The following is a 26,375-nucleotide window of genomic DNA, read 5'->3' on the forward strand; positions in this document are numbered from 1 at the left end:
AATGATGCAACCTTCATCAAGTGGATATTCAGTTTTCATTGTATCACGTGTTCTTCTGAACCAATCTTCCAACTATATGATTTTGGGATCCAAAACACACTGGCATAGCACAGAATCGAGGAAATATTCATTTGATTAGTCATGAATAAAGTTTCTTACAGACTTCAGAATGAGAGAAAACAAAAAAAAAGATTGGATATGTTCTTCAATTCATGAATGTGAGTCCCATCAGAACGTTGAATCTCCAGTAAATGCTAAATGAGCATACAGAGTCTATGGAGGAAAAAAAAATACCATCAGCATCTCGTAAACCGAGCTGCAGTATGTGTTCTTTTGTCATTTCTGTTTGATATATCATTCAGTTAGATGATAACTAACATTTATCTCCATATAACCGTAATGATTTCCACTTCAACGACCACCTCAACATTGAGTGGCTTATGGATCTCCACACTCTTACACTCTTCACCACTTTTCCCATTGGTACCCACTCCTTCTGCAGAAAAAAACAGCTTTTTGCTGTTTACTGATTATAAGTTACAGCCTCTACTATCCTCATAGTCAGTGTATTCCAGATTTCCTTTCCCTCAAATACTCTTGACAGCCTCTGTCATTCATCTTAAAATTAGGCCTATTGTTATTGATTCTTCAATTAAGGTAGGATGGCTGCCTCCTTTCCAATATGACCGTGCTGCTCACTATCTTATGCACTTCAGTTAAGTCTCTGTTCAGCCTCCTCTACTCTAAAGGAAACGAGAGACTGTGCAATCTAACTTTATAGTGATACTACTCCATCCCAGGTAACATGCTCGTGAATCTCCTCTGCACCCGCTTCAGTGCAACGACATTACTCGTGGAGAGCACATTTAACCAGTTGGTTACATCAGGTGAAGATTACACAGGCAGAAAGGGATGGGTGACTATCAAATAAATTAAGAGAATCAAGGAGGAAGTGTTGGAATCCATTGTGGCCATCACACTCTCAAACAGGAATACTACCATGGATACTTTGGGTGTTTGGCCTCTCAGGGGAAATTAGCAACAGTCACGTTTATACCAACAAGCAGAGTTCTACTGCACATAGGGGAAGGGAATGAGCAACAGGGTTTTAGTGGTTGGCTTCAATAGTAAGGGGTACAGACAGATGCTTCTGTGACTGTGGAGGTGAACTCAGCATGATATATTTATTGTGTCCTGTTCTGGTCACCTCATTACAGGAAAGATGTGGAAGTATTAGAAAAGGTGCAGAGGAGATTTACCAGGATGTTGCCTGGAATGCATCGAAGGTCTTTCGAGGAAAGATTGAGTGGGAATGGCTTTTCTCTTCAAAATGATGAAGGATGAGAGGTGACTTGACAGAGGAGTACAAAATGATCAGAGGTACAGATAGAGTTGACAGCCAGAGACTTTTTCCCAGGCTGGAGGTACCTATTACATGGGGTCATATTTTTAAAGTGAAAGGAAGTAGGTATTGGGGAGACGTCAGTGGTAGGTTCTTTACTCAGAGAGTGGTAGGGGTGTGGAATGCTTTGCCGGAGAGGGTAGTGGAGTCGGCCTCATAAGGTAGCGGTGGAGGTTAATTAGACCTGAGGTTTAGGGTAAAAGTTCGGCACAACATTGTGGGCCGAAGGGCCTGCACTGTTCTATGTTGTATATTTCCTGCCTGGTGCCAGGATCAAGTATGTTCAGGAGTGGGATGTTGAGCAATCGGTGATCATGGTAAACATATATGCCAGTGACATAGGTAATCAACGATATGAGGACATGAAAACTGAATACAGGAAGTTAGAAGCAAAATGGAAATGCAGGACCTCAAAAAGACTAATTGCAGGATTACTGCCAATGCCACTTGCTCGTGAGTGTTGGGACAAGACAATATGTCAGGTGAATGCATGACTGAAGAAATTATGTGTCAGTCTGGGGCTTCAATTCTTGTGGCATTGGGACCATTTCTAGGGAAGGGGGGGGACCTGAGAAACCTGACAGGCTGGTCAGAGCTGGGGCAAATAACCATGCAGGGCCTTTTGCTCGCTCCATCGGTGAGGTCTTAAGCTGGTGTGACAAAGTGTAGGATAACATTGGCCAGATACAGATCAGAAAATATGAGATAGGATGTTAGTTTGTGATGGAGCCAGCAATTTGGAATGACAAAGAAATAGAATTTAAAAAAGTGTTCAGCAAAGGAATTTGATAGGTTTCCGTTGTTTATTCTTCAATACGAAAGGTTTAACAAACAATGTAGATGAATTAATGGAACAGAAAGGCATATAGCAGCACAATGGCTTTGCTACATCGGAAAATTGAATAAAGAAATTGGCTACTCACTATCCCTGGATGTGGATTTTTCAGGCACAGTATAGTGGATTACTAAAAGCAGAGGGAATGCAGCAATATTGGTTAAAGACCTAATGAATGGTATACCAAACAGATTAAGAAACAAGGCTTCAGAGATAGTAGGAACTGCGGGGTCTGAAGAAGGGTCTAGGCCTGAAACATCAGCCTTCCTGCTCCTCTGATGCTGCTCAGCCTGCAGTGTTCATCCATTTCTACACCTTGTTATTTTAGAAACAAAGCTTTTTGGGTTAGGTTTAGGAATATAAAGTGGGGGCAATAACACCGCTAGGAGTCTACTAGAGACTCTCAAATAGTGAGAGGGAGACAGATTAACCTGCATTTAGACAAATTTCGGCTTGTACGAATAACAGAACAATAAAAGGAGGAGACATTTTTTAACTTCCCCAGTAGCAAACAGAGGTAAAACTATATATGGGACATGAAAGAATCATGAAATGTGTCGAGGAAACTCTGAAAAAAAAACAGGCAGTACATGACCATACCAATGAAAAGAGACACAATTCTCAAGGTTTAGTCTTGGGAGATGAAAATGGGTCAGTGATTGACCATCTGACAGTTGGTGATCATATCGAAGATAGTGACCATAAGTCAGTTCAATTTTGTACTATTATGGAAAACGGCAGAATTAAATCAGGACTAAAAGTTTTAAACTGGTGGGAGGCAAGTTTTACTAATCTGAGAATTGATTTGGCTGCATTGGATCGTACAGGACTACTAAAGGATAAATCAGTGATGAACTGGTAGGAAGCACGAGTAAATGAGATCCTTTGGGCATAAAACAGACAGGTTCCCTCAAAAAATAAGCATGGTACTGCCAAATCTAGACCATAATATTTGTCCATAAAAGTACTGGGGAAGATTAAGCAGAACAAAAACTTGTGACAGTCACATAAAATGAAAAGGAAGTTGACACTGCAGATAACCTCCAATAATATAGAAAGAATTGGGATCAAGTTGAAAAGAATGACAAGATGGAGGATGGGAAAAGATTTTGCCTGTAAGAGCGTGGCACCTTTCTTGAGATATCTTCAGTATTAGAGCTGATATGCATGAATTCTAGGAGCAGCAATTACTGTTCCATAGGTTGTTACGGTGTTTTAGAAAAGGAGGAAGGAAGACCAAGGCAGTGACCACATAGTGGCAACAGAATCAATGTAGAAAGAAAACTACGCTGCAGTCTGAGAAAACAAAGTGTGAAGCTGGATGAACACAGCAGGCCAAGCAGCATCGTAGGAGCACAAAAGCTGACATTTCGGGTCGAGACTCTTCATCGGAGGATACTGCAGTCTGACTCAGCCATGACCATTTACAGCGACTGCCTCTACTGTATGATTTCAAGGACCTCTGGGCCTCAGAGTTTGTCTAAGAAAAATAAACCAACAGCGAAATTCACAGCTGATCTTGTATAAACCTGTCAGGTGAGGTCACTGCATGGGAGCACCTCAGTGGCTAGGTATCTTTTTGTGAATCTATAATAGAGTCAAGAGCATATTTTCTTTTGATTATACGTTTCTATTGAGATCTGACTCTTGATTAAACTTTAAAGTGATAAAACCTAGGTACTAAGTTAGTATAGAACAGTGTTTTTCGAACAGTAAGGCTGTGCTATTTTCTGATTCTGTACATTGTTGAGTTGCAAAGATGGCCTTTCTTAGAGGGAAATGCTCTTTCTGTCGGATGTGGGCCATTAGGGAAAGTTTCCATGTTACTGACGATTATGCCTGCAGGAAGTGTGCTTGGTAGCGAATCCTAATGGATCATATAGGTTGATTGGAGCAGCACTAAGAGACTCTGATGAATTTACGGGAGCTAGTGGGTGTGGTGGATGGCCATTGAAGAACTGAAGAATTGGCAATTAATGCTGGCCTTGCCAGTGATACCCACTTCCGGTAAATGAATTAGAAAAGATAATTATAGAACATAGCACAAAGAACAGTACAGAGTAGTACAGCCCCTTCGGCCCATGATGCTGTGCCAACCTATTATCCTACACTAAGATCAAACTACCCTGCACACCCTGCATTTTACTATCATCCATGTGCCTATCCAAGAGTCAGTTGAATGTCCCTAATGTATCCGACTCAATCGTCGCTGCCAGCAGTGCATTCCACGTCCCCAATATTCTCTGCATAAAGAACCTACCTCTGACATCTCCCCTATACCTTCTTACTATCACCTTAAAAGTATGCCCCCTCATAATAGTCATTTCAGCCCTGGGAAAAAGACTTTAGGTCTCCACTCTATTTACACCTCTCAATATCTTATACACTTCTATCAGATCACCTCTCATCCTTCTTCACTCCAATGAGAAAAGACCTAGCTCCCTCAACCTTTCCTCATAAGCCCTGCCCTCCAGTCCAGGCAGCATTCTGATAAATCTCCTCTGCACCTTCTGTACAGCTTCCACATCCTGCCTATAATGAGGCGACCAGAACTGAACACAATATTCCAAGTGTGGGCTAACCAGAGCTGCAGCATAACCTTGCAGCCCTTAAACTCAGTTGCCCTGCCAATGAAAGCCAATACATCATTCGCCTTCTTAACAATGCTAACTACTTGCGCAGGGTCTATGGACGAGGACCTGAGGTCTCTCTGTTCATCCACACTTCCAAGAATCCTGCCATTAACCATGTATTTAGCATCAAATTTGACTTTCCAAAACAAATCATTTCACACTTTTCCGGGCTGAATTCCATTTGCCACTTCTTTGTCCGGCTCTGCATCGTGTCAGTGTCACGCTGCAAACTTAAAAAGCCCTCCATACTATTCACAACTACCACCAACCTTCGCGTCACTGGCAAATGTACCTAGCAACCTTTCAATTTCCTCATCCAAACCATTTATGATGATCACAAAGAGCAGTGGTCCCAGAATAGATCCCTGCAGAAAGCCACTAGTCACTGAGCTCCAAGCTGAATTCTTTCCATCTACTAACAGCCTCTGCCTTCTATTGGATAGGCAATTCTGTATCCAGACAGCCAAATTTCCCTGAACCTCATGCCGCCTTACTTTCTGAAAGAGCTTACCGTGGAGAACCTTATCAAATGCCTTGCTAAAATCCACATACACCTCATGTACTGCTCAACCTTCATCAATGTGTTTTGTAATTATGGAACGTCATCTTCATTGGCTGATTTGTAGAATAGAAATTTTTGGAGAAAATGGTGATACTGTATAAGATATTTGTCACCACATTCCAAGAAAGACATAATTGCTTTGGAAATAATGCAGAGAAAATTTACGAGAATTTTGCCAGGACTTGAGAATTGTCATCATGAGGAAAGGTTCGGGTTATTCTGCCTTGGAACAGAGAATACTGATGGATGACCTGATTAATGTATACACAGTTGTGAGAGGATCAAATGCAGCAGATAGGAGGAAACTGTTTATCTTGGCAGGGAGTTCAAAAACCAGGTTTCATAAATTTGAGACAAATTGCAGAAGGACTAGATTGGATATGAGCAAAAATGTTTATGAAGAGGTTAGTGCTTGACTGCAGTTCACTGTCTGAGTATACACGCTAAAGTCATTTTGGAAGTACCTGGATCTGGACTTTAAGTTCTGTAAGTTGCAGGACTGTGCGCCATGTGCAGGAAACTGCAAATAGAAATTGTGTCTGGGTATCAGAGATAATGGGAACTGCAGATGCTGGAGAATTCCAAGATAATAAAATGTGAGGCTGGATGAACACAGCAGGCCAAGCAGCACCTCAGGAGCACAAAAGCTGACGTTTCGGGCCTAGACCCTTCATCAGAGAGGGGGATGGGGAGAGCGAACTGGAATAAATAGGGAGAGAGGGGGAGGCGGACCGAAGATGGAGAGTAAAGAAGATAGGTGGAGAGAGTATAGGTCGGGAGGTAGGGAGGGGATAGGTCAGTCCAGGGAAGACGGACAGGTCAAGGAGGTGGGATGAGGTTAGTAGGTAGATGGGGGTGCGGCTTGGGGTGGGAGGAAGGGATGGGTGAGAGGAAGAACCAGTTAGGGAGGCAGAGACAGGTTGGACTGGTTTTGGGATGCAGTGGGTGGGGGGGAAGAGCTGGGCTGGTTGTGTGGTGCAGTGGGGGGAGGGGACGAACTGGGCTGGTTTAGGGATGCAGTAGGGGAAGGGGAGATTTTGAAACTGGTGAAGTCCACATTGATACCATTAGGCTGCAGGGTTCCCAGGCGGAATATGAGTTGCTGTTCCTGCAACCTTCGGGTGGCATCATTGCGGCAGTGCAGGAGGCCCATGATGGACATGTCATCTAGAGAATGGGAGGGGGAGTGGAAATGGTTTGCGACTGGGAGGTGCAGTTGTTTGTTGCGAACTGAGCGGAGGTGTTCTGCAAAGCGGTCTCCAAGCCTCCGCTTGGTTTCCCCAATGTAGAGGAAGCCGCACCGGGTACAATGGATGCAGTATGCCACATTGGCAGATGTGCAGGTGAACCTCTGCTTAATGTGGAATGTCATCTTGGGGCCTGGGATAGGGGTGAGGGAGGAGGTGTGGGGGCAAGTGTAGCATTTCCTGAGGTTGCAGGGGAAGGTGCCGGGTGTGGTGGGGTTGGAGGGCAGTGTGGAGCGAACAAGGGAGTCACGGAGAGAGTGGTCTCTCTGGAAAGCAGACAGGGGTGGGGATGGAAAAATGTCTTGGGTGGTGGGGTCGGATTGTAAATGGCGAAAGTGTCGGAGAATGATGCGTTGTATCCGGAGGTTGGAAGGGTGGTGTGTGAGAACGAGGGGGATCCTCTTAGGGCGGTTGTGGCGGGGGCGGGGTGTGAGGGATGTGTTGCGGGAAATGTGGACTTCACCAGTTTCAAAATCTCCCCTTCCCCTACTGCGTCCCTAAACCAGCCCAGTTCGTCCCCTCCCCCCACTGCACTACACAACCAGCCCAGCTCTTCCCCCCCACCCACTGCATCCCAAAACCAGTCCAACCTGTCTCTGCCTCCCTAACCAGTTCTTCCTCTCACCCAACCCTTCCTCCCACCCCAAGCTGCACCCCCATCTACCTACTAACCTCATCCCACCTCCTTGACCTGTCCATCTTCCCTGGACTGACCTATCCCCTTCTTACCTCCCGACCTATACTCTCTCCACCTATCTTCTTTACTCTCCATCTTCGGTCCACCTCCCCCTCTCTCCCTATTTATTCCAGTTCCCTCTCCCCATCCCCCTCTCTGATGAAGGGTCTAGGCCCGAAACGTCAGCTTTTGTGCTCCTGAGATGCTGCTTGGCCTGCTGTGTTCATCCAGCCTCACATTTTATTATCTTAGTGTGTCTGGGTATCTTTGGTTTGGTATGGACAAGATGAATTGAATGGCCCCCTTCAGCGCTGTATCATTTCTTTAGTTCTATGGTTCCTAGAAAGAGATGAGCAGAATGACACATGGCAGTCCAGTTGTGACCTAAACAAAGTTTTGCGCAGCTCCCACATAACTTCACTGCTGTTATAATCTATGCAATGACTGAAAATGTTTAGTGTCCCATATGTCTTCTGAACTACCATGTTAATTTGGCCTGGAGCATTCGAGAATCTGCAGACAAGGAATCCAAGTTTCTTCTGAATTTTGAGCTTCCTATTATCCTAATTTTTGGTGAAGATTGCTCTTGTTTTTAACTTCTTTAAAAGTGCATCACCTCATTCTGTTCTTCAGGATTAAATTCCATCTGGTAATCATCTGCCCGTCTGACAAACCCTTGTCTATCTCACCCTAATCTGAAATGTTTTTTTCTGAATATGAAAATACCGGTCAAAATTCGTGCCATCCATAAACTTATTTTTTCATTCCATCTCTAATTTCTCACTAGTTTGCACCTTCATTTTTTTTTATGATGAGGGATTATCTTCAAACCTGCATCATCTGTTCTTGGAATATAACCATTAAAAACCTGTTGTCCTTGAATGGAACATTCCTTCTGAATGTATGTGTAATTAAATTCATTTAATCAGCTTCATTCAGTATCCATGTGTATACTTTCAACAGCTTTAGTTTCTTCGAAAATGTTAAACAATGCCATTTAGCATTGTTCTCACTGAAACCTTTAGAATAATTGTTTCATGCTGGTCATCATTCTCAAACATTCATTTCTGAAGCTAGGGTAATTAAAGTGCAGTTTTAGAAAAAATTAAAATCTTCCTGCATTTACCTCCTGATTTGAATCACGTGGTCTGGCATCTGTGAATGAATCCTTCTCCCACTTGCCTGAAATAAAGAAAGAAAATTAGCTTTTAAATATTGTAAAAACTACTCTTTCTCATTTTGGTGATCCTATGGCTTTAGGAGGCATGTACTTTTTGAATACAGGTTTTGAGGCAGAGATTCCAGCTGTTTATTAACAACTTATGATTAGTTTCTAAGTCTTAGCGTTTTCTCTAAAGTTGGAACAGCAGACAAATCTTGAATATGTGCGGTCAAGCACCCACAGAACAAAGGGATTAGTTTTAGATTCCAACAGTTGTTGCTGGTGTCTGTGCAGGATTGGAACCAGCAGCACATCTCTCCCTGCTGCACTCTCAGAGTTTTCCCTTGATGAGCTTTAAGCCTGGAGTTGCATGTGAGACAGCCTGTCTTCTTTTTCAGAATTTACCTTTGTGAAGGGTGTGTTTGTGGGGTGTCACTACATTAGAAAAGTAAATTAGTAACAGTTACCATTTCGAGTATTTTGTTAGGTATTTCGATAATGTTACAACTTTTTTTGTTGTTACAATCGTTTTGTTTTCTTTCGTTTTACCTACAGTGTACGAATAACGTCCTTTAGGCATTAACTGGAGTATTACAAACAATTGAATTGCATCTGGATCGCAACACCTTGCATTTACCTTTAGATGAAGAGAAAGGTCGGGTCGAGGGTATTTTCTTTATATATTTTGAAGGGGTTTGCTCGAGGCCAAGACAGTAATCAATCTAATCATACACCAGATTTTGGAAAGATGTGAAAAGAGCAGGGTTGTGTTGGGTGATTTTAACCTCCCTTATGTTGACAGAGACTCACTAAATGTGAGGAGCTTGGATGGGGAAGAATTTGTAAGGACCATTCAGGAGGGACTCTTGACACAATATGTAAACAGTCCAATGAGGGAAGGGATTATACAACACCTGGTTTTCAGAAATAAGACCGACCAGGTGAGCGAAGTTTCAGTGGGGGAGCATTTTGGGAGTAATAGTGATAATACCGTGAGTTTTTAGATACTCATGGGTAGAGATAACAGCAGTCCTACAAGTGTTAAACTGGAGGAAGGCAAACGAGAACAGTGTTATGCGGGAATTGAAGAATTTTGATGGAAAGCGGCTGTTTGACGGTAAATAAACATTGTACATTTAGAAGTATTTGCAGCCAGAAGAGGTAGGTGAGGTCCGAAATGAATATTTATATCCATATTCATGAAATTGTTGGAAGATGCTGTTAAGGAAGGCAGTGTCAAGTCTTGAAGCCAAGCCACTATTAAAAAGGAAGATGTGTCATGTATCTTTAAAAAAAGTATTAAGGTAAATCAGTCCCAACTCCTGATGGGATCTATCACACAATATCGAAGGAGGCAAGGGAACAAATGCTTGGAGCATTGACAGACATCTTTGTATCCTGCTTGGCAGCAGGTGAGGTCCCAGATGACTGGAGAATAAACAAGGTTGTCTGACAGTTTAAGCAGGGTAGCAGAGATTATCCTAGCAATTACAGGTAGACTGGTACAAACCATGAAGTCACATGGTATCGGGGTGAACTGGCATGCAGAACTGCCTTGGTCATAGGAGATGGAGTGGAGAGGGAGAGGGATGCTTTTCAGAATGGATGGCTGTGACTAGTGCCGTTCGATAGGGATCAGTGCTGGGACCTCTGCTGTTCATCATCTACATGAAAGATTTGGAGGAAAATGTAGCTGGTCTAATTAGTAAGTTTGTGGATGACGTAAAGATTGATGGAGTCATGGATAGCGAATGGCATTGTCAGAGGATACAACAGGATAGAGATCAATTCGAGACATGGGCAGAAAATGATGGCAGATGCAGTTTAATGCAAGCAAATGTGAAGTGATACATTTTGGAAGGTCAAGTAGAGGTGGAAATTGAAAACTGAATGTCAGAACCCTTAGGAGTATTAAAGTGCAGAGGGGTCTGGGCATGCAGACCCCAGACCACTGATGTTGGCAGCGCAGGTAGATAAGGTGGTAAAAGCAGCCTTATGGCATGCTTGCTTTCATTGGAAGAGGCATTGAATAGAAGAATAGCCAAATTATGCTGCATCTTCAGAGAACCTTAGAGGCCACACTTGGACTGTTGCATGCAGTTTTGACCACCACACAACCAGAAAGATATGGATGCTTTGGAAAGGGTACCAGAAAGGTTTGACACGATGTTGCCTGATACAGGGGATTTTAACTATGAATAAGGTTGCCTAATGAGTTTATTTGCACGAGAATGCAGGAGGTTCAGGGGTGAGCTAACAGAAGTCAATATGATTGCAAGTGGCAGGGTTAGCATGGAAAGGGTAAGGTTTTTTCCCATGGTGGAGGAGTCAGTTATGAGGGGGTGCAGGTTCAAGGCGTGAGTGGGGAATATTTAAAAGTGAGGTGTGAGGCAATTGTTTCACACAAAAAGTGGTGAATATCACCACGCCTAGGTGGTTGAAGGACACACAGTAGCAGCATTCAAGAATCACTTGGATGAATACACGCAGGTGAAGTGAATAGAAGGTTAGGGATCCTTGACGTGAAGACAGTTTTAGTGTGGAAGGGCAAAACGTGGCGGGTCAGGATTGGATAGAAGAAGGGCCTGTTCTTTTGATGCACTGCTCTTTGTTCTTTGTACATCTGGAATAGGTCCATCTTGTGCCTGGGCCTCCTAGTCCAAGGGTAAGGACATTACCTCTGCACCACAAAATGACATGCGTGCTTCAGCTAATTAACTCAAAACATCGAAGAACATACTGACTCTGTACCCGGGGTATATGGCATGATGTAGTTCCAGCAACAATGGACATATCCTACCTGAAACACATTTGCTGTAAATCCAAATTGTGACAGCTAACATCGTGAGAGGGAGCAGTATCATCAATGAACACCAATAATACATGAGCTGGCAATGGGTCCACCATGGCTCTGAAGAAGACAGAGATACCATTAAAAGTCCAGCATCAAGCCACCAGTTACTTGAATTCTCACCATCCCAATTCAGAGTAACAGAGGATAGGGACAACAATATAATTCTTTTCAGAATCGCCGACAGCCCAAAAACTAAAATAAACACGAAACTCCAATGATAAACAGAAAACAATGGAAAGGAATAATAACATGAGAAGAGAGAAAAGAAATGTGAGAGATAGTTGGAATGGCTGATGCAAGAGTCTGAGATAACAAGATGTAGAGCTCAATGAACACAGGCAGGCCAGGCAGCATCAGAGGAGCAGGAAGGCTGACGTTTCGGGTCTAGACCCTTCTTCTGAAACTGAGATACATGTGGAAAGGAATGGTGTAGAAAAAACATTACTTTGAAATCTTTGATTGTTATGCTTGGATTGAAAGTATAAAATTCTGAAATTTTACGAGTTCCTTTATACCCGAGTGTAAAATGATTACTCAAACCTCTCTAGATATATTTGTATCTATCTGTATCTAATCTACACAATGGCACTTCATTGCAGGCGACACTGATGACGTTACCCAGCAGGGTAATGAAACGCCTGTGGAACAACAAACCAGCTCAGTGAGCCAAACCAACCACAACCTGAGCTACAAATTTACCCTAAAACCTTAGCTACAGTTTTATCTGCCTACTTTAATGCAATTTCTCAATCTTTCCACCAATGATCCAATTTAATATTCAACCATTTGAAAAAGCTGATTGCTTCTTCCCTGTCTTCCAAATTCTCATCCGTGTTCTCAGATTTAGTTTGTAACATGCAATAAATTGTTTATAAGCCAACATCTTCAAAGACACTGTACCAAGTCTTGCTGCAATTTTATGCAACTAAATCTCCTTCAAACATTTAACTAGCCATGCAGCAATAACTGTCAACAAATATTCTGTTAAGTAGTTTCACAAATCAATAATAATATTTTGAACTAAACTTTGTGCATAAATTATTGTCAAATGTAGCTCTATTTGGAAAGGTGATTTTTACCCAAACATCATGACATCTTAACAGGTGGATCAACAAAACAGCTCAGTGAGCCAACCTCAACACCCATATCTTGCGCTCCAGATCTACTCCAAAACTTTCGAGACCTACGGGAGTAACACGTTTGAACTGACCAGGAAATGAGAAAACTATGGCAAATGAGAGAGCACAAATCGTGAACAACTCTACTTCCTTGCAGAACAACAAGACAGCTCGGCCAGCCAACCAACCTCAACACCTACAACCCAAGCTACAGATCTACTCCAAAACTTTCGACACATTAACACACCTATAATTATGGAAATGTTCTTCTTCTTCTTCGCTACTGAACGATATATTTCAGAAATATAATTTGATCAAGGAAATTAAGGAGGATGCACTGAATCTTTTTTTTTCACTTTGAGGGCAGAAGAAGAGTGAATTTTCACCACTGTTTAAAAAAAAGGTCATATCGTTTATTAACCATATTAAATGCAAGTGAACTAAAGTCCCACATTCAAATTCACATTAATTCAAAGAAATGAACTTATGGAGTTAGCCAAGAGAATATTGATTCGATCAAACTCTGATTACGAAGAATAGAAATGCTCTGAAAGTGCCAAGTGGATATTTAAGCTAGGCAGATTGTGCAAAAAATATTTCTTTCGATGAGACCAGATTACAATGTTTGAAACAATGAAAATGATTGAAAAATCTAGGCTTTTTTAGTCCCACTAGCAATGGGTAAAAATGGTGTCCTGACAGGTGGCTGTTATCTATGGATGTGTTTGACAGAAAAGTAGAGGGGAGGATGCTTCTACTCTTGAGGAAAACTGAACCAAAAAGAGGTCATGCTCATTGCTCCCTCATAGCAGCAACCCGAGTGGATAAAGGTGATAAGAAGGAATACAGAATGCTTTCTTTCATCAGTCAGGGCACTGAGTGGAAAAAGAAATGGCAAGAGGTGTTCCAACTGTTTCAAACATTTGTCAAGCAACATTGGGATGACTGTGTACAGTTCTGATAGGCTTTGGAGAGGATGTAGAAGAAATTTATTGGGATGTTTCCTGGAAATGGAACGGGGAAGTGGGCCAAAATTGGATTTTTTTCTGTTGGAGCATGGAGGCTGAGGAGCAATCTGATAGAATTATACAAACTTATAAGAAAAAAAAATGGTTTGGACGGAGGAGTCTCTTTCCCAGCATGGATGTTTTAAATGTTTGAGGCAACAGTTTTAATGTGATGGGGGAAATTTGAAAGTTGTGGGTGAGGAAATGTTTTACAGATTGTGACAGGTGCCTGGAAACACACTGCCACAGGAGGCGTTTGAAGCAGAAGCATTAACAAAGTTTAAGAGACATTTGTAAAGGCACATGAGCAAGCAGAGAATAGAGACACACAGACATTAATTAGTCAGATGGTCAAATCATAGAGTTCTACGCTGTGGAAAGAGGAAATTTGGCTCCGAAGTAACCCTATGAAGAGCATACCACTTAGACCCAGTCCCCGACAACTGAATAACCCTGTATTTACCCTGATAATTCCCTTTAAAACTGCAGGCCTGGATAATTCAGAGCAAATTAGTATGATGACTCCACCGAACCTACACGTCCTTGGACTGTGAGAGGAAACCGGCGCACCTGACGGAAAGCCATACAACCATGGGAAGAATGTATAAACTCACAGACAGTCACCTAAGGCAGGAATCGAACCTGGGTCCCTGGCGCTATGAAACAGTGGTGCTAGATTAGTTTAGAACAGAATCATGGTCAGCATATACATGGCAAGCTGAAGGGCCTGTTCCTGTGTCATACTGTTCTGTTTTATGTTCTCATATAATGGCATCACTCCCACATCAGAACTGGGATATGAGTCGATAATTTCTATTCAGTTTGTGCTAGCATTTGGAAATACTTACGCTAAAGATGATCTAATGTGTTGGAGATCAGTAGGAATCGAGTATCTTTAGTGCATTTGGGAGCACAAAATATGTGGATGTAGGTATGTGATGATGGCATTACCAAAACATTGTTGGGGCGATATTTGTGTGGAATAGGAATAATGACTTATCTATTGTGTCTAATCGTCTGTTTCCAGAGTGAGACTTTTATTTTAGAAATGCAGGTGGAGATTTGTGTGCATTAAATGGGAAAGCAGCAAATTGGAAATGCAGCTGTATTTTCCAATTTTATTCAGTGAAAGCATAGAGTTCTTTCTTAGACATTAATATGCATAAATGGCCTGATCAAATGGACTGAAATTATCATTCATACAGTTAAATAGTGTAGCATTGAGGAAGGAAATCTGTAAAAGTCCAGATAATCAGAAGCGGATACGAAAAAGGAGCAACATTTTACTAGTTATGCATCAAGCATTCGCCTCACCTATGTCAACATTTACCTCTGTGATAGGAGATAACTTCGCTGGCAAGAATTTCTGTTGAAGTGATTTGAACTGAGCAAGTGCAGGAAGCGACTTGTTTCCATGTTTCTGTTGGGACTCTGAAGTGACTTATGATAGCGAATCCTCCAGCAGAGACGATTGTCCCAGAATGTGTCCAATGCTTGCCATCCCAAGTGGAAATATTCCAGCCGATGGGAATTGAATCAGAAAGCACGTTGTTTACTAAGCACACCAATGTGTTAGCCTCCATATGAAACATTTCATCCAGCGGTAGTGATAAGAGAAAGATGGCTGGGGGTTCTGTTGTGTTGGAGAAGCATCACAGAATCACAAAATTGCTATAATGCCGAACTGGACTGACTGGCCTATTGTGCTGCATAAGCTCTTCAAATGAGCATAATAATGTAGCTGTACACTCCTATTTTTATTTTTCTGCGTGCCTTTGGCACACCATTTCCATCAAAAAGATCATCTGATGTTCCTGGAAATGCCTCAATTGAATTTGCCTCTCCCACATTTTTAGCCAGTGCATTCAATAGCCTAAATACTGTGTGAAATAAAGTTTAATTATCACAACACTCTTGTTTCTTTTGAAATCATACGCGATAGTCTATGTTCCTTTTATGAGTGGGAAAAAGATTCTCCCATCTACTCTACCAAGCTGCTCTTGATTTTGAAAACCTCAATCAAGTCTTCTCTCATCCTTTTTTCTCCAAGGAGAACGGTCCAAATTCCTTCTTTTTATCAACATAATTGAAGTTTCTCATTTCTGGAAGCATTCTTGCAAATCATTTCTGCCCTATCTCCAGTGCATTCTATACTTTCCTATAATGTGACACTTATAATGTTACAAAATGCTGATACATTACCTTGGTCTTGCGTCCTTTGCTCCAATGAATAAAATGAAAGATTACTGTATTCTTCATGAACTGTTCTGTCTGCCCAGGTCCTGACACCTTCAATGATGTGTGCATATACACACTTAGGATCTCCTGTCCCTGCACCCACTTTAGTATTGTACTGTTTATTTTCTTTCTTGCATTTCAGTGTTTTTCCAACCAAAGTGACTTAACTCACACTTCTGTGCATTGAATTCTCTATGTCGTCTATATGCTCATTCCAACACCTGGTCGATGTCCTTTTGTTGTCATCCTTACAGCTTACAATTCCTTCTGATCCCTTGTAGTGACAGAACTTGCTGCTCTATCACTATGGCCCACGACAACATCCTCCTCTTCTGCAAAGTTATAATGTGTTCATTTATGCTCTATGTCAATGTGTAAACCAATTTTGTGGGTTTGAATCGATGCTACTCATCCATTAACAATTCTAATATGTTGTATGTGCCTATAGGTGACTTTGGGATTCCCTCTTCTACTTTCTAGTATTTTCTTGTCATTACTTTCGGCTTATTTTGTTTGCTTTGCCAACTCCCCGCTAAAACTGCAGTATTGCACTTGGTTCTTACTTTTAATTCCACCTCATAACCTGTAATGAGCACAACATTCTTCTATCTAAAATAAATTTCCATCTCCTTTACCATCCAGGGAGCTCATATCGTCTCATTAAAAAATGCATTGACTGTGCCTGGTCTATCACTGTTTCAAAGGAGGCAAAGCACTGTCGTAGATAAAGGAGTAGTTGTATGGCAGAAGGCAGAGAAGAAGGATAAACAAATAATGGGAACTGCAGATGCTGGAGAATCCAAGATTACAAAGTGTGGGGCTGGATGAACACAGCAGGCCAAGCAGCATCTTAGGAGCACAAAAACTAAAGTTTCGGACCTAGACCCTTCATCAGAAAAGGGACGGGGGAGAGGGTTCTGAAATAAATAGGGAGAGAGGGGGAGGCGGATCTAAGATGGATAGAGGAGAAGATAGGTGGAGAGGAGACAGACAAGTTAAAGAGGCGGGGATGGAGCCTGTAGAGGTCAGTGTAAGTGGAGAGGTCGGAAGAGGATAAGTCAGTCCGGGGAGGACGGACAGGTCAAGGGGGCAGGATGAGGTTAGTAGGTAGGACATGGGGGTGTGGCTTGACATGGGAGGAGGGGATAAGTGAGAGGAAGAACAGGTTAGGGAGGCGGGGACGAGCTGGGTTGGTTTTGGGATGCAGTAGGGGGAGAACTGATTTTGAAGCTTGTGAAATCAATATTGATACCATTGGGCTTCAGGGTTCCTGAGTGGAATATGAGTTGCTGCAGAGGAGGCCTGCTGCCATCTGCAATCCGACCCCACCACCAAAGGCAATTTTCCATCCCCACTCCTGTCTGCTTTCTGGATGGACCACTCTCTCTGTGACTCCCTTGTCTGCTCCACACTCCCCTCCAACCACACTACACCCGGCACTTTCCCCTGCAACTGCAGGAATTGCTACATTTGCCCCCCATACCTCCTCCCTCACCCCCATCCCAGATCCCAAGAAGACTTTCCATATCGAGCAGATGTTCACCTGCACATCTGCCAATGTGGTATACTGCATCCGCTGCACCCATTGTGGCTTCCTCTACATCGCGGAAACCAAGCGGAGGCTTGGGGACAACTTTGCAGAACACCTCAGCTCGGTTCGCAATAAACAACTGCACCACCCATTCACGAACCATTTTAACACCCTCTCCCATTCCTCAGACGACATGTCCATCATGGGCCTCCTGCAGTGCCACAATGATGCCAGCCGAACGTTGCAGGAACAGCAACTCATATTCCGCCTGGGAACCCTGCAGCCCAATGGTATCAATATGTATTTCACAAGCTTCAATATCTTGCCTCCACCACCTGCACAACTACTGCATCCCAAAACCAACCCAGCTCATCCCGTCTCCTTAACCTGTTCTGCCTCTCACCCATCCCTTCCTCCCACTTCAAACCGCACCCCCATGTGCTACCTACTAACCTCATCCCACCCCCTTGACCTATCCATCCTCCCCGACTGACCTATCCCCTCCCTACCTCCCCATCTACACTCACATCTACTGGCTCCATCCCTGCCCCTTTAACTTGTCTGTCTCCTCTCCACCTATTTTCCCCTCTAACCATCTTCAATCTTCCTCCCCCTCTCCCGATTTATTTCAGAACCCTCTCCCCCTCACCCTTTACTGATGAAGGGTCTAGGCCCGAAACATCAGCTTTTGTGCTCCGAGTGAGGATAAAGACCTCTTTTTCAGGTTGGCAGCTGGTAACTAGCGGAGTTCTAGAGGCAGCTGTGTGGAACCACAGCTATTCAAGTTATACAATAACTGTCTGGTTAATAGAACAAAGACAAGCGAACGTACCAGTAGTGTTGAGGAAGCAGCGAGTTTTTCAAAGGATTTTGAACATTCTAGGCAATTGTGCCAAGGAGCAGCAGTATCAATAGAATGTGGGAAAATGTGAGTTTGACCACTATGGGAGGAATGTCACAGGCGTGACAGACTATTTTCTAAGGAGCTGACGATTAAAGGACAAGCTTAAATGTTCTGTGCCTTATTGCACAGACCATGCAATAAAATGTGTGAATTAATCATGCAGATAGATGTAAAAGTACAATACAATTGGGATTTCAGAGACCCGATTGCAGGGTGACCAAGGATGGGACCTGAAAATCCCAGAATATTCAGTCTTTAGGAAGTACAGGCAAAAAGAGAATGGTGTTGGAGTGGCAGTGCTGGTTATATATGAATTTAACACTACAGAGAGAAAGGATATCAGCTCTGAAAATGTGGAGTCTGGATGGGTAGAGTTGGGAAGTACCGAAGTGGAAAAAAAAACAGCAGCAGGTATCATACATATATGCCCTAAACTGCAGTGGTGATGGTGAGGATGGCATTAAACAGGAAAATAGAGGTGCATGCGATAAGGAAATATGGATGATCATGGGTGATTTTATTCTGCACATAAATTGGACAAATCAAATTAGCCACAATGCCACAGATGTAGAATTCCTGAAAAGTGTACAGGATGGTTTTCTTGACCAATATGTCGACGAACCAACTGGACAAAAGGTCATTTTGGATTGGGTGTTGTGCAACGGAAAGGGAATCATTGCCAATCTAGCTGTTTGGAACACCAACGAGAAGAGCGACCAAAAAAAAAGATAGAATTATTTATCAAGACGGAGAGTGGGGTTTCTGATTTGCACACTTGGGTGCTGTACCTAAATAAGGAAACTACATGGATATGAGGTTTGGTTTGGCTTTGATGGATAAGGGAGAGTTACGTCAAAGGATGCCAGTGGATAGACAATGGCAAGCTTTCATGGAATGCATGGGGCAAACTGCAACAACTATTTATTCCTGTCTGTGACAAAAGCAAAATGGGTAAGTGGGCCAATCCATGGCTTACAAAGGAAATAAGAGATACTTTCTGATCCAAGGAAGAAGCATGCCGATTGTCCAAGAAAAATAATAGATCTTAGGATTGGGAGCAGTTTAGGATTTGGCAAAAAGAAATCAAGGGATTGATTACGGGGGAAAATAGAGTAGGAAAGTAAGCTTGCAGGAAACATAAAGACTGACACTTAGAGTTTCTATAGGTACATGAAAAGAAAGCGATTAATAATGACAAATATAGGTCCCCTACAGACAGAAATGGGGTAATATATAAAAGGGGATAAAGAAATGGCTGAGGAACTGAATACATATGTTGATTATGTCTTCACGAAAGAGGATACAAATGAAATGCCAGAATTGTTCGAGGATGCAAGATTTAGTGAGAGGGAATAACTGAGAGAGATCAATATTGCAGAAATAATACAGGGAAAATTGTTGGGATTTAAGGCTAATAAATCCCCAGGGATTTGATAGTCTACATCCAGAGTATTTAAGGAAGTAGCTCTAGAAATTGTTGCTGCATTGGTGGTCATCTTCCAGGATTCCATTGACCCCGCAGATTGGAGGGTGGCTGATACCACTCCAATATTCAAAAAGGAAGGTAGGGAGAAAATAGGGAATTATAGACCAGTAAGTCTAACATCGACAGTGGAAAAATTATTGTTTCTATTTTGAAAGATTTTTTAGCTGAGCATTTAGAAAACAATGGCAGGATCAGATCGAGTTGGCATGCATTTACGAAGGGGAAATCATTTTTGACAAATCTGTTGGAATTCTACAAAAATGTAACTCATAGAGTTGACAAGGGGAGCCAGTCGAATTAGTACATTTGGACTTTCAGAAAGTGTTTGACAAAGTCCCACCTAAGAGATCGACATGTAAAAATAGAATACATGGGAATGGGGGATATTGAGACGGTTAGTAAACTGGTTGACAAAGAGGAAACAAAGTATAGAATTAATGGGTCCTTTTCAAATTGCCAGGGAATAACTAATGGGGTCACAGCGATTGGTGCTTGAATACCAGCTATTCACAATGTATATTGAAAATTTGGATGATGAAACAAAATGTAACATCTCCAAGTTTGCAGATGACACCAAGTTGGGTGGGAGGGTGAACTGGAACGAGGATGCAGAGATCCTTCAGCATGATCCCGACAGGTTAGGTGAGTGGGAAACTTGTTGACGGATGCAGCATAATTTGGATGTATGTGAGCTTATTTACATCAGGAGCAGAAACAAGAAGGCAGGTTACTACTTGAATGGCTGTAAATTTGGAGAGGGGAGTGTGCAGCAGGACAGTTTGCATGTAAGCAGACAGATGCAGTAGCTGGCAAAGAAGGCAAATGGTATGTTGGCCTTCATTGCGAGAGGTTTCGAGTACAGGATCAGGGATGTGTTTTGGCAGTTGTACAGAGCCTTGATGAAATCACACTGAAATATTGTGAGCAGTTTTAATGTCATTTTTCTGTGGAAGCATGCTCTTGTTCTCAAGGGACTGCAGCAAATGTTTACCAGACTGATTCTGGAGAAGGTGCGTTTGACATAAACAGAGAGATTGATTAGGTTGGGATTGTTTTCACCACAATTCACGTGAATGAGGGGCGACCTCATACAGACTTAGAAAATCAAGGGGTACGGGAAGAGAGCAGGAGGACGGGGCAGAGGAACTTATCAGCTATGATTGACTGGCAGCGCAGTCTTGGTGGGCCGAATGGCCTAATTTATGTCTTATGGTGTTAAAATCCTAACAGGGCTGGACAGGGTAAATGCAAGGAGAATTGTGGCTGTGTCCAGAAACAAGGGTCACAGTATGAGGATTTGGTAGATGATTTATTACATAGAATTCTTACAGTGTTGGAAACAGGGCCTTCAGCCCAACGAGTCCACACCGACCCACAGAGCATCCCAACCCAGACCAATCCCCCTATAACCCACCTCATCTACACATCCCTGGACACTACAGGGCAATTTAGCATAGCCAAACCACCTAACTTGTACATCCTTGGACTGTGGGAGGAAACCAGAGCACCTGGAGGAAACCACGCAGACACAGGAAGAATGGGCAAATGCCACACAGACAGTCGCCCAAGGGTAGAATCGAACCCATGTCCCTGGTGCTGTTAGGCATCAGTGCTAACCCCTGAGCCACCATGATTTAGGATGAAGATGAAGAGACATTTCTTCACGAAAGAGTGGTGAGGGTGTGGAATTGATTACCGCAGGAATTAGTCGATGCCAAATTATTGAATGTATTCAAGAGACGACGAGATATAGCACTTGAGACCAAAGGATCAAAGGATATGGGGAGAAATCAGCATTAGGCTATTGAGTTGGATGATCAGCCATGATCGTGAAGAATGGCAGGGCAGGCTTGAAGGGCCAAATGGCCACACCCTACTCCTATATTCTATGTTTCTAAATGGAATAGGCTTTAGAAATCTGATGTGCAAAGAGACTTAGGAGTCCTAGTTCAGAATTCTCTCAAGATTTACATCCGGGTAATTTGATAGTTAAGAAGACAAATGCAATGTTGCCATTCATTTCAAGAAAACTAGAATACAATAGCAAAAATGTGCTGACTATGGACAGACCTCATTTTGGATATTGTGAGCAGTATTTTGCCTTGTGTGTGAGGAACGATGAATGATTTTGCTTCAGTATCTTATAGTCTTATTGTTCTCCTTTTTTTCCCTTCCACCAACCTTTGTTTTCCAGTCAATTTTGCACAACTTTTTTCCCCATTTCAATGTCTACTTCTTCACTGATTTTACTTGTTTCATTTTACCAAACTCTTATAATGCACATACCATTGAGTACTAAATGTTTGCTCAACGGCAATTGATCCACTTTTCCCACCTCATTTCCAAGGACCACATTCAATTATTATTCATTTTCTGTTTTTTATTTGAACAAACACTTTTTTAGGAAACTGTCATGAATACATTATAGAAACCCCTGTTTCTCGTTGTCCCATACATGACCAGTGACCCAGTTTATGTTTGGCTCACAAATGCCTTCCATTATAACCATTCTAAAATGTTGGTATTTTCCTGGAAATTTCCTGCAGATTTGCTCTTCTAAATCTTCTCCTCGAGGTGATTATATCTGTGCTTCACTAATCAATGTACATGTTCCAATAATATTCCTTAGCTCAAAGTCAGTTATTGACCACCCTGAAAAACACTGAAATACCATCCTTAACATATAGTTCTACTCTCCCCCTCCTGTCGTACATTTCTAACCTTTGTTTTTGAAGAATATATATCCAGGAATATTTAAAACCAAGTCTTTCCCTCTTTTAGCCAGTTTTCTATCATTGTCACAGCATTGTATTTCTATATGGCACCATGTCTGTAGCTACTGAATCGTATTTCCTATATGCCAAGGATATTAGGTCTATATTAGATTTCATTTCTTTCTCCCTATCTCTGCCCTCAGCTATTATCTTGTTATTCTCTTTATAGTGCCATCTGTAACCTGAAGTAAAGTGGACCCGAGAATTCTCTACGATTATTCGCTTTTGTTTCCCACATCGCTTCCAATTTAGGTTAAATCCCTCTCAGTAACAGAAGCACAACATTTCATAAGGAAATTCGCTCCACCTCTATTCAAACACAGTCATCCCTTGTACAAAATCTATCAACTCTGCATAAGTCTCAGTGTTCCAGGAATCTAAAGTCCTGCTCTATCTGTGCTACTAGCATGATAATCCTTCGTGTCCTAATTGTAAATTCACTAACACACAGCATTGGCAGTGATGTGGAGACTACCAGAGGTAACACAAAATCACAGTTCCAACTTCCTGGTAATTTATGATGAAATGAGTGAAACAGTCTTACCTGTTATAAACAACTTTGATCCATTTCCCACTTTGTAGGGCTCTCCATAAAGTTCTCTGGCTGCACAGAAATAGTGACCTGAATCATTTCTCTGGACATCCCGAATGACAAGGGTATAAATAGTTGAGTCGTCGTTAATTTTTCCAGAAAATCTTCTATCAGGAACAAAGTGCTTGTGCACAATGTAAACAAGTTGCAGATGTTCTTGTAGCTGTTGTTTATACCAGTGAACACCTCCACTTGTGTAACAACTAGTGTAGCAATTCAGCATTACTGTGCTTCCAATGGAAACTGTTTGTACTGGAGGAGTCTGTGGGAGAGTTTTCTGAACAGCAGTAACTAATAAAACAGAACACGTCACAAGTAATACAGACTTTGCAAAAATGGAATGAATCAAGGGAAACCTGGGTGGGATGAAGGGAGAAAGGAGGAGAGTAACTAAACTCATATTTGTATGAATCTAGGAAAACTGGTTGACAATTTCGCTCAATGGAAGATTCTGAAAACAACAATTGCATAATAAACATATAATCTATATTCATCATTTCGGTAAAGAGATGTGTATTAGTCTAGAATGCTATGTAGATTCATCAGTGTATTTGTTTTTCTTCATCCCAATAGTATCAAAGAGATGTGGATGGTTGGTTAATTTTACACCATTTCAGATAATACAGTTCCTCAATATGTTAAAGTTAAAGACACTTTGTGTTCCACTAGTTGAAACTACCCATTTACTTTACTCTGCAAGTAGTCTGGAATAAAAGCATAAAAATCTAACCTGGCATCAGACTGAAAAGTGTACCGATACAGAAGATATTCATTGTTTTCAAACAATCTTCTCACTCTGATCTTCACACTGCCTGCTTCTGTTCTTTTTTCTCCTAATGCCCAACCTTGAGGCGCCACATGCTGAAAAGCACAACCGTCAAAATGATGTACTGCGTTTACAAATAGCTGAGTGGAAACAGTACAGCAATGCACAGGATCGTTGTGGGTTTCCTGTTTACACGATAAACATCCATGTATAATTTTTTCTGCAAAGGTCAGTTGTTAACTATTGGGTTTCAATATGTTAGAAAGGTGGTTTGCGGTACAAAATGAGAATAAAAATAACTGTTCTACACCGAATTTTGTAAGGGTCATAAGAAGTGGCCTGGCACTAAACATTTTGCATTGGTCCAGAACATAGCCATTTTGAACCTTGTGCATGAATGACGGAAATCATCATGTTTTGGAACAAAATTGTGTCTGTCTTTTAGTAACTTGTCACGCAGAACATAGCCTGCCTCATTTCATTTTCCATCTGCTCTTTGTTCCCCTGATCTGGTGTTGAATGTTAGTCAATGGATAAAAGATTAGCTTGAGAGGAAGAATATCTTTATTTGATGCGTTCCTCCAAAATTTTGAACACAATGTAAAAGACAGTCGCAATGTTTAGGGTACAGATGTGCTGTACTTGTAAAGGTATTCTTTCACCTGGGATATTAAATCGATACAGCCTACTTGGCTTTTCAGTTATCATAAAATATCATATTAAAACTGCATTTTCGAAATTATCAGGAGAGTTTCTACAATTTTCCTGTACATAATATCCCCATAACACAATTTGGAGGAAGAGCCTTTGGTTATTGGCTGTCATTGTTTGCACAAACTTGCTTTGTAAATGTTTGCTATCATATAATCAGCATTAAGAAAGTGGTGACGTATTATTTCTACTCTTCATGTCTTTATGACATTTGAGTCACTGTCGCTGTCTAAATACAGGTCCTCATCAATTGTCCTATATGTTTCTCTCTATCTCGTTGATAACCATTGCTGTCAACGTGGAAGCTGCTGGAGTGGAAAATGACATAGAAATCTGTGGTTGAACTCTGCATAATTTGTTTGACTTTGCTTGCTTAGTTACAGAAAACAATACAAGTCACAATTAAGTAGCCAACCGTTTATACTTTGGATTAAGTATTGTCTAAATTGTTTAATTGCCTGTGACAAGTGTGCAAATATGCACATAAGTCTGCATATGAAAAATTAATCTCAATACAGAATACAAGTGGAACATAAAATGATTGTTATGCGTGTTAAATAAGTTCTTTTTTTAATTAGATTCCCTACAGTGTGGAAACAGGCCCTTCGGCCCAACAAGTCCACACCAAGCCTCAGAGCATCGCAACCAGACCCATCCCCCTATAACCCACACACCCCTGAACACTGTGGGCAATTTAGCATTGCCAATCCATCTAGCCTGCACATCTTTGGACTGTGGGAGGAAACCGGAGCACCCGAAGAAAACCCACGCAGACACGGGGAGAAAATCAAAACTCCACACAGACACATGCCCAAGGCTGGAATAGAACCCGGGCTCCTGGTGCTGTGAGCCTGCAGTGCTAACCACTGAGCTACCGTGCCGCCCAAATAATATAATAGGCTTCAAGTAAAAGTACTGTCAGAGTAAGAAGCCTCTGTAGGATTTTGTTATTTGACAAATAGATGCACGAATGAAAAATGCTGGAATAACAATAAATTCTGCGTAGCGGAAAATAAGTAACAGAAATTTTGAGACATAGTCATGCCGTTTCTAAGACAATGAATTGATTGTTCGAATATACGACAGAATAAAATTCAGCCGAGTGCTAAAATGAACATGGATAAAGTATATGAGATTTAAGGTAAAAACATGAAACAATATATTTGTTGTTATCAAATAACTTTATATTTCTAACCAGAAAGTGAGCAATAACGTTCCAATTGGTCTTCGGATGAATATAATGACAGCGATTTTTTAATGCTAAAGTTTCATGAATGATGTCGGTGCTTGTTGTATAGGGAAAGACAATGCTAAGAAGGGAAATAACTGTAGAATAATTTGATGTTTTAATACGTAAACAAATAATAAAATAACATCTTGTGATCAAAATGAGCCATAGCCAAATAAATTCTGCTGTACACATATTTGTTTCAGCATGAATCTGTAAACTACCTTTTCTGCCTTTTCCCAATTTCCCTCCATATGAAGCAAGCACTGTAATTCAGTCACCGCACTGACAATTCTTTAACACATTTCAACTGTCAATTCAAATCATTATCAATACTCCATTCAAAATAAACCTGAATGGCCGTTTTCTTCAGATAAGGCCCGGTTGACCTTCAAATTATTCCTTAAAAATGTCTGAGAATAATGCAAAAATTGGTTGAACTTTTTCACAGGATACTCAAGCAGATTACTCAAGCCTGATAGATTCACACACGTGGAATCATACCTGACAACGTCCCAGACACTACAATTACAATGTCTGGGTAGATCCTGTCCCTCGCCAGTGTAGCAATATACAGTAGGGAGGATGTTGCCCTCAACATTGACAACAGAGACCAGGATGTGTCACAGCTTCAGGTTAAACATGGCAA

At 41.7% G+C, this 26,375-nt stretch overlaps 1 protein-coding gene across 1 annotated transcript; it reads right to left on the minus strand.

The window, feature by feature from the left end:
* LOC125449850 (uncharacterized) lies at positions 1 to 23,872 on the minus strand. Its single transcript, XM_048525795.2, has 6 exons — positions 23,752 to 23,872; positions 22,974 to 23,312; positions 14,827 to 15,129; positions 11,318 to 11,428; positions 8,482 to 8,537; positions 1 to 273 (listed from the first exon to the last, which is right to left on the minus strand). The coding sequence occupies exons 1-6, from the start codon at positions 23,792 to 23,794 to the stop codon at positions 229 to 231; spliced, it is 897 nt and encodes a 298-aa protein (XP_048381752.2). The 5' UTR covers positions 23,795 to 23,872; the 3' UTR covers positions 1 to 228.
* Between the last annotated feature and the right edge of the window lie 2,503 nt (positions 23,873 to 26,375).

Source organism: Stegostoma tigrinum, chromosome 47 (genome assembly GCF_030684315.1).
Source record: "Stegostoma tigrinum isolate sSteTig4 chromosome 47, sSteTig4.hap1, whole genome shotgun sequence".
Taxonomy (NCBI): Eukaryota; Metazoa; Chordata; class Chondrichthyes; order Orectolobiformes; family Stegostomatidae; genus Stegostoma; species Stegostoma tigrinum.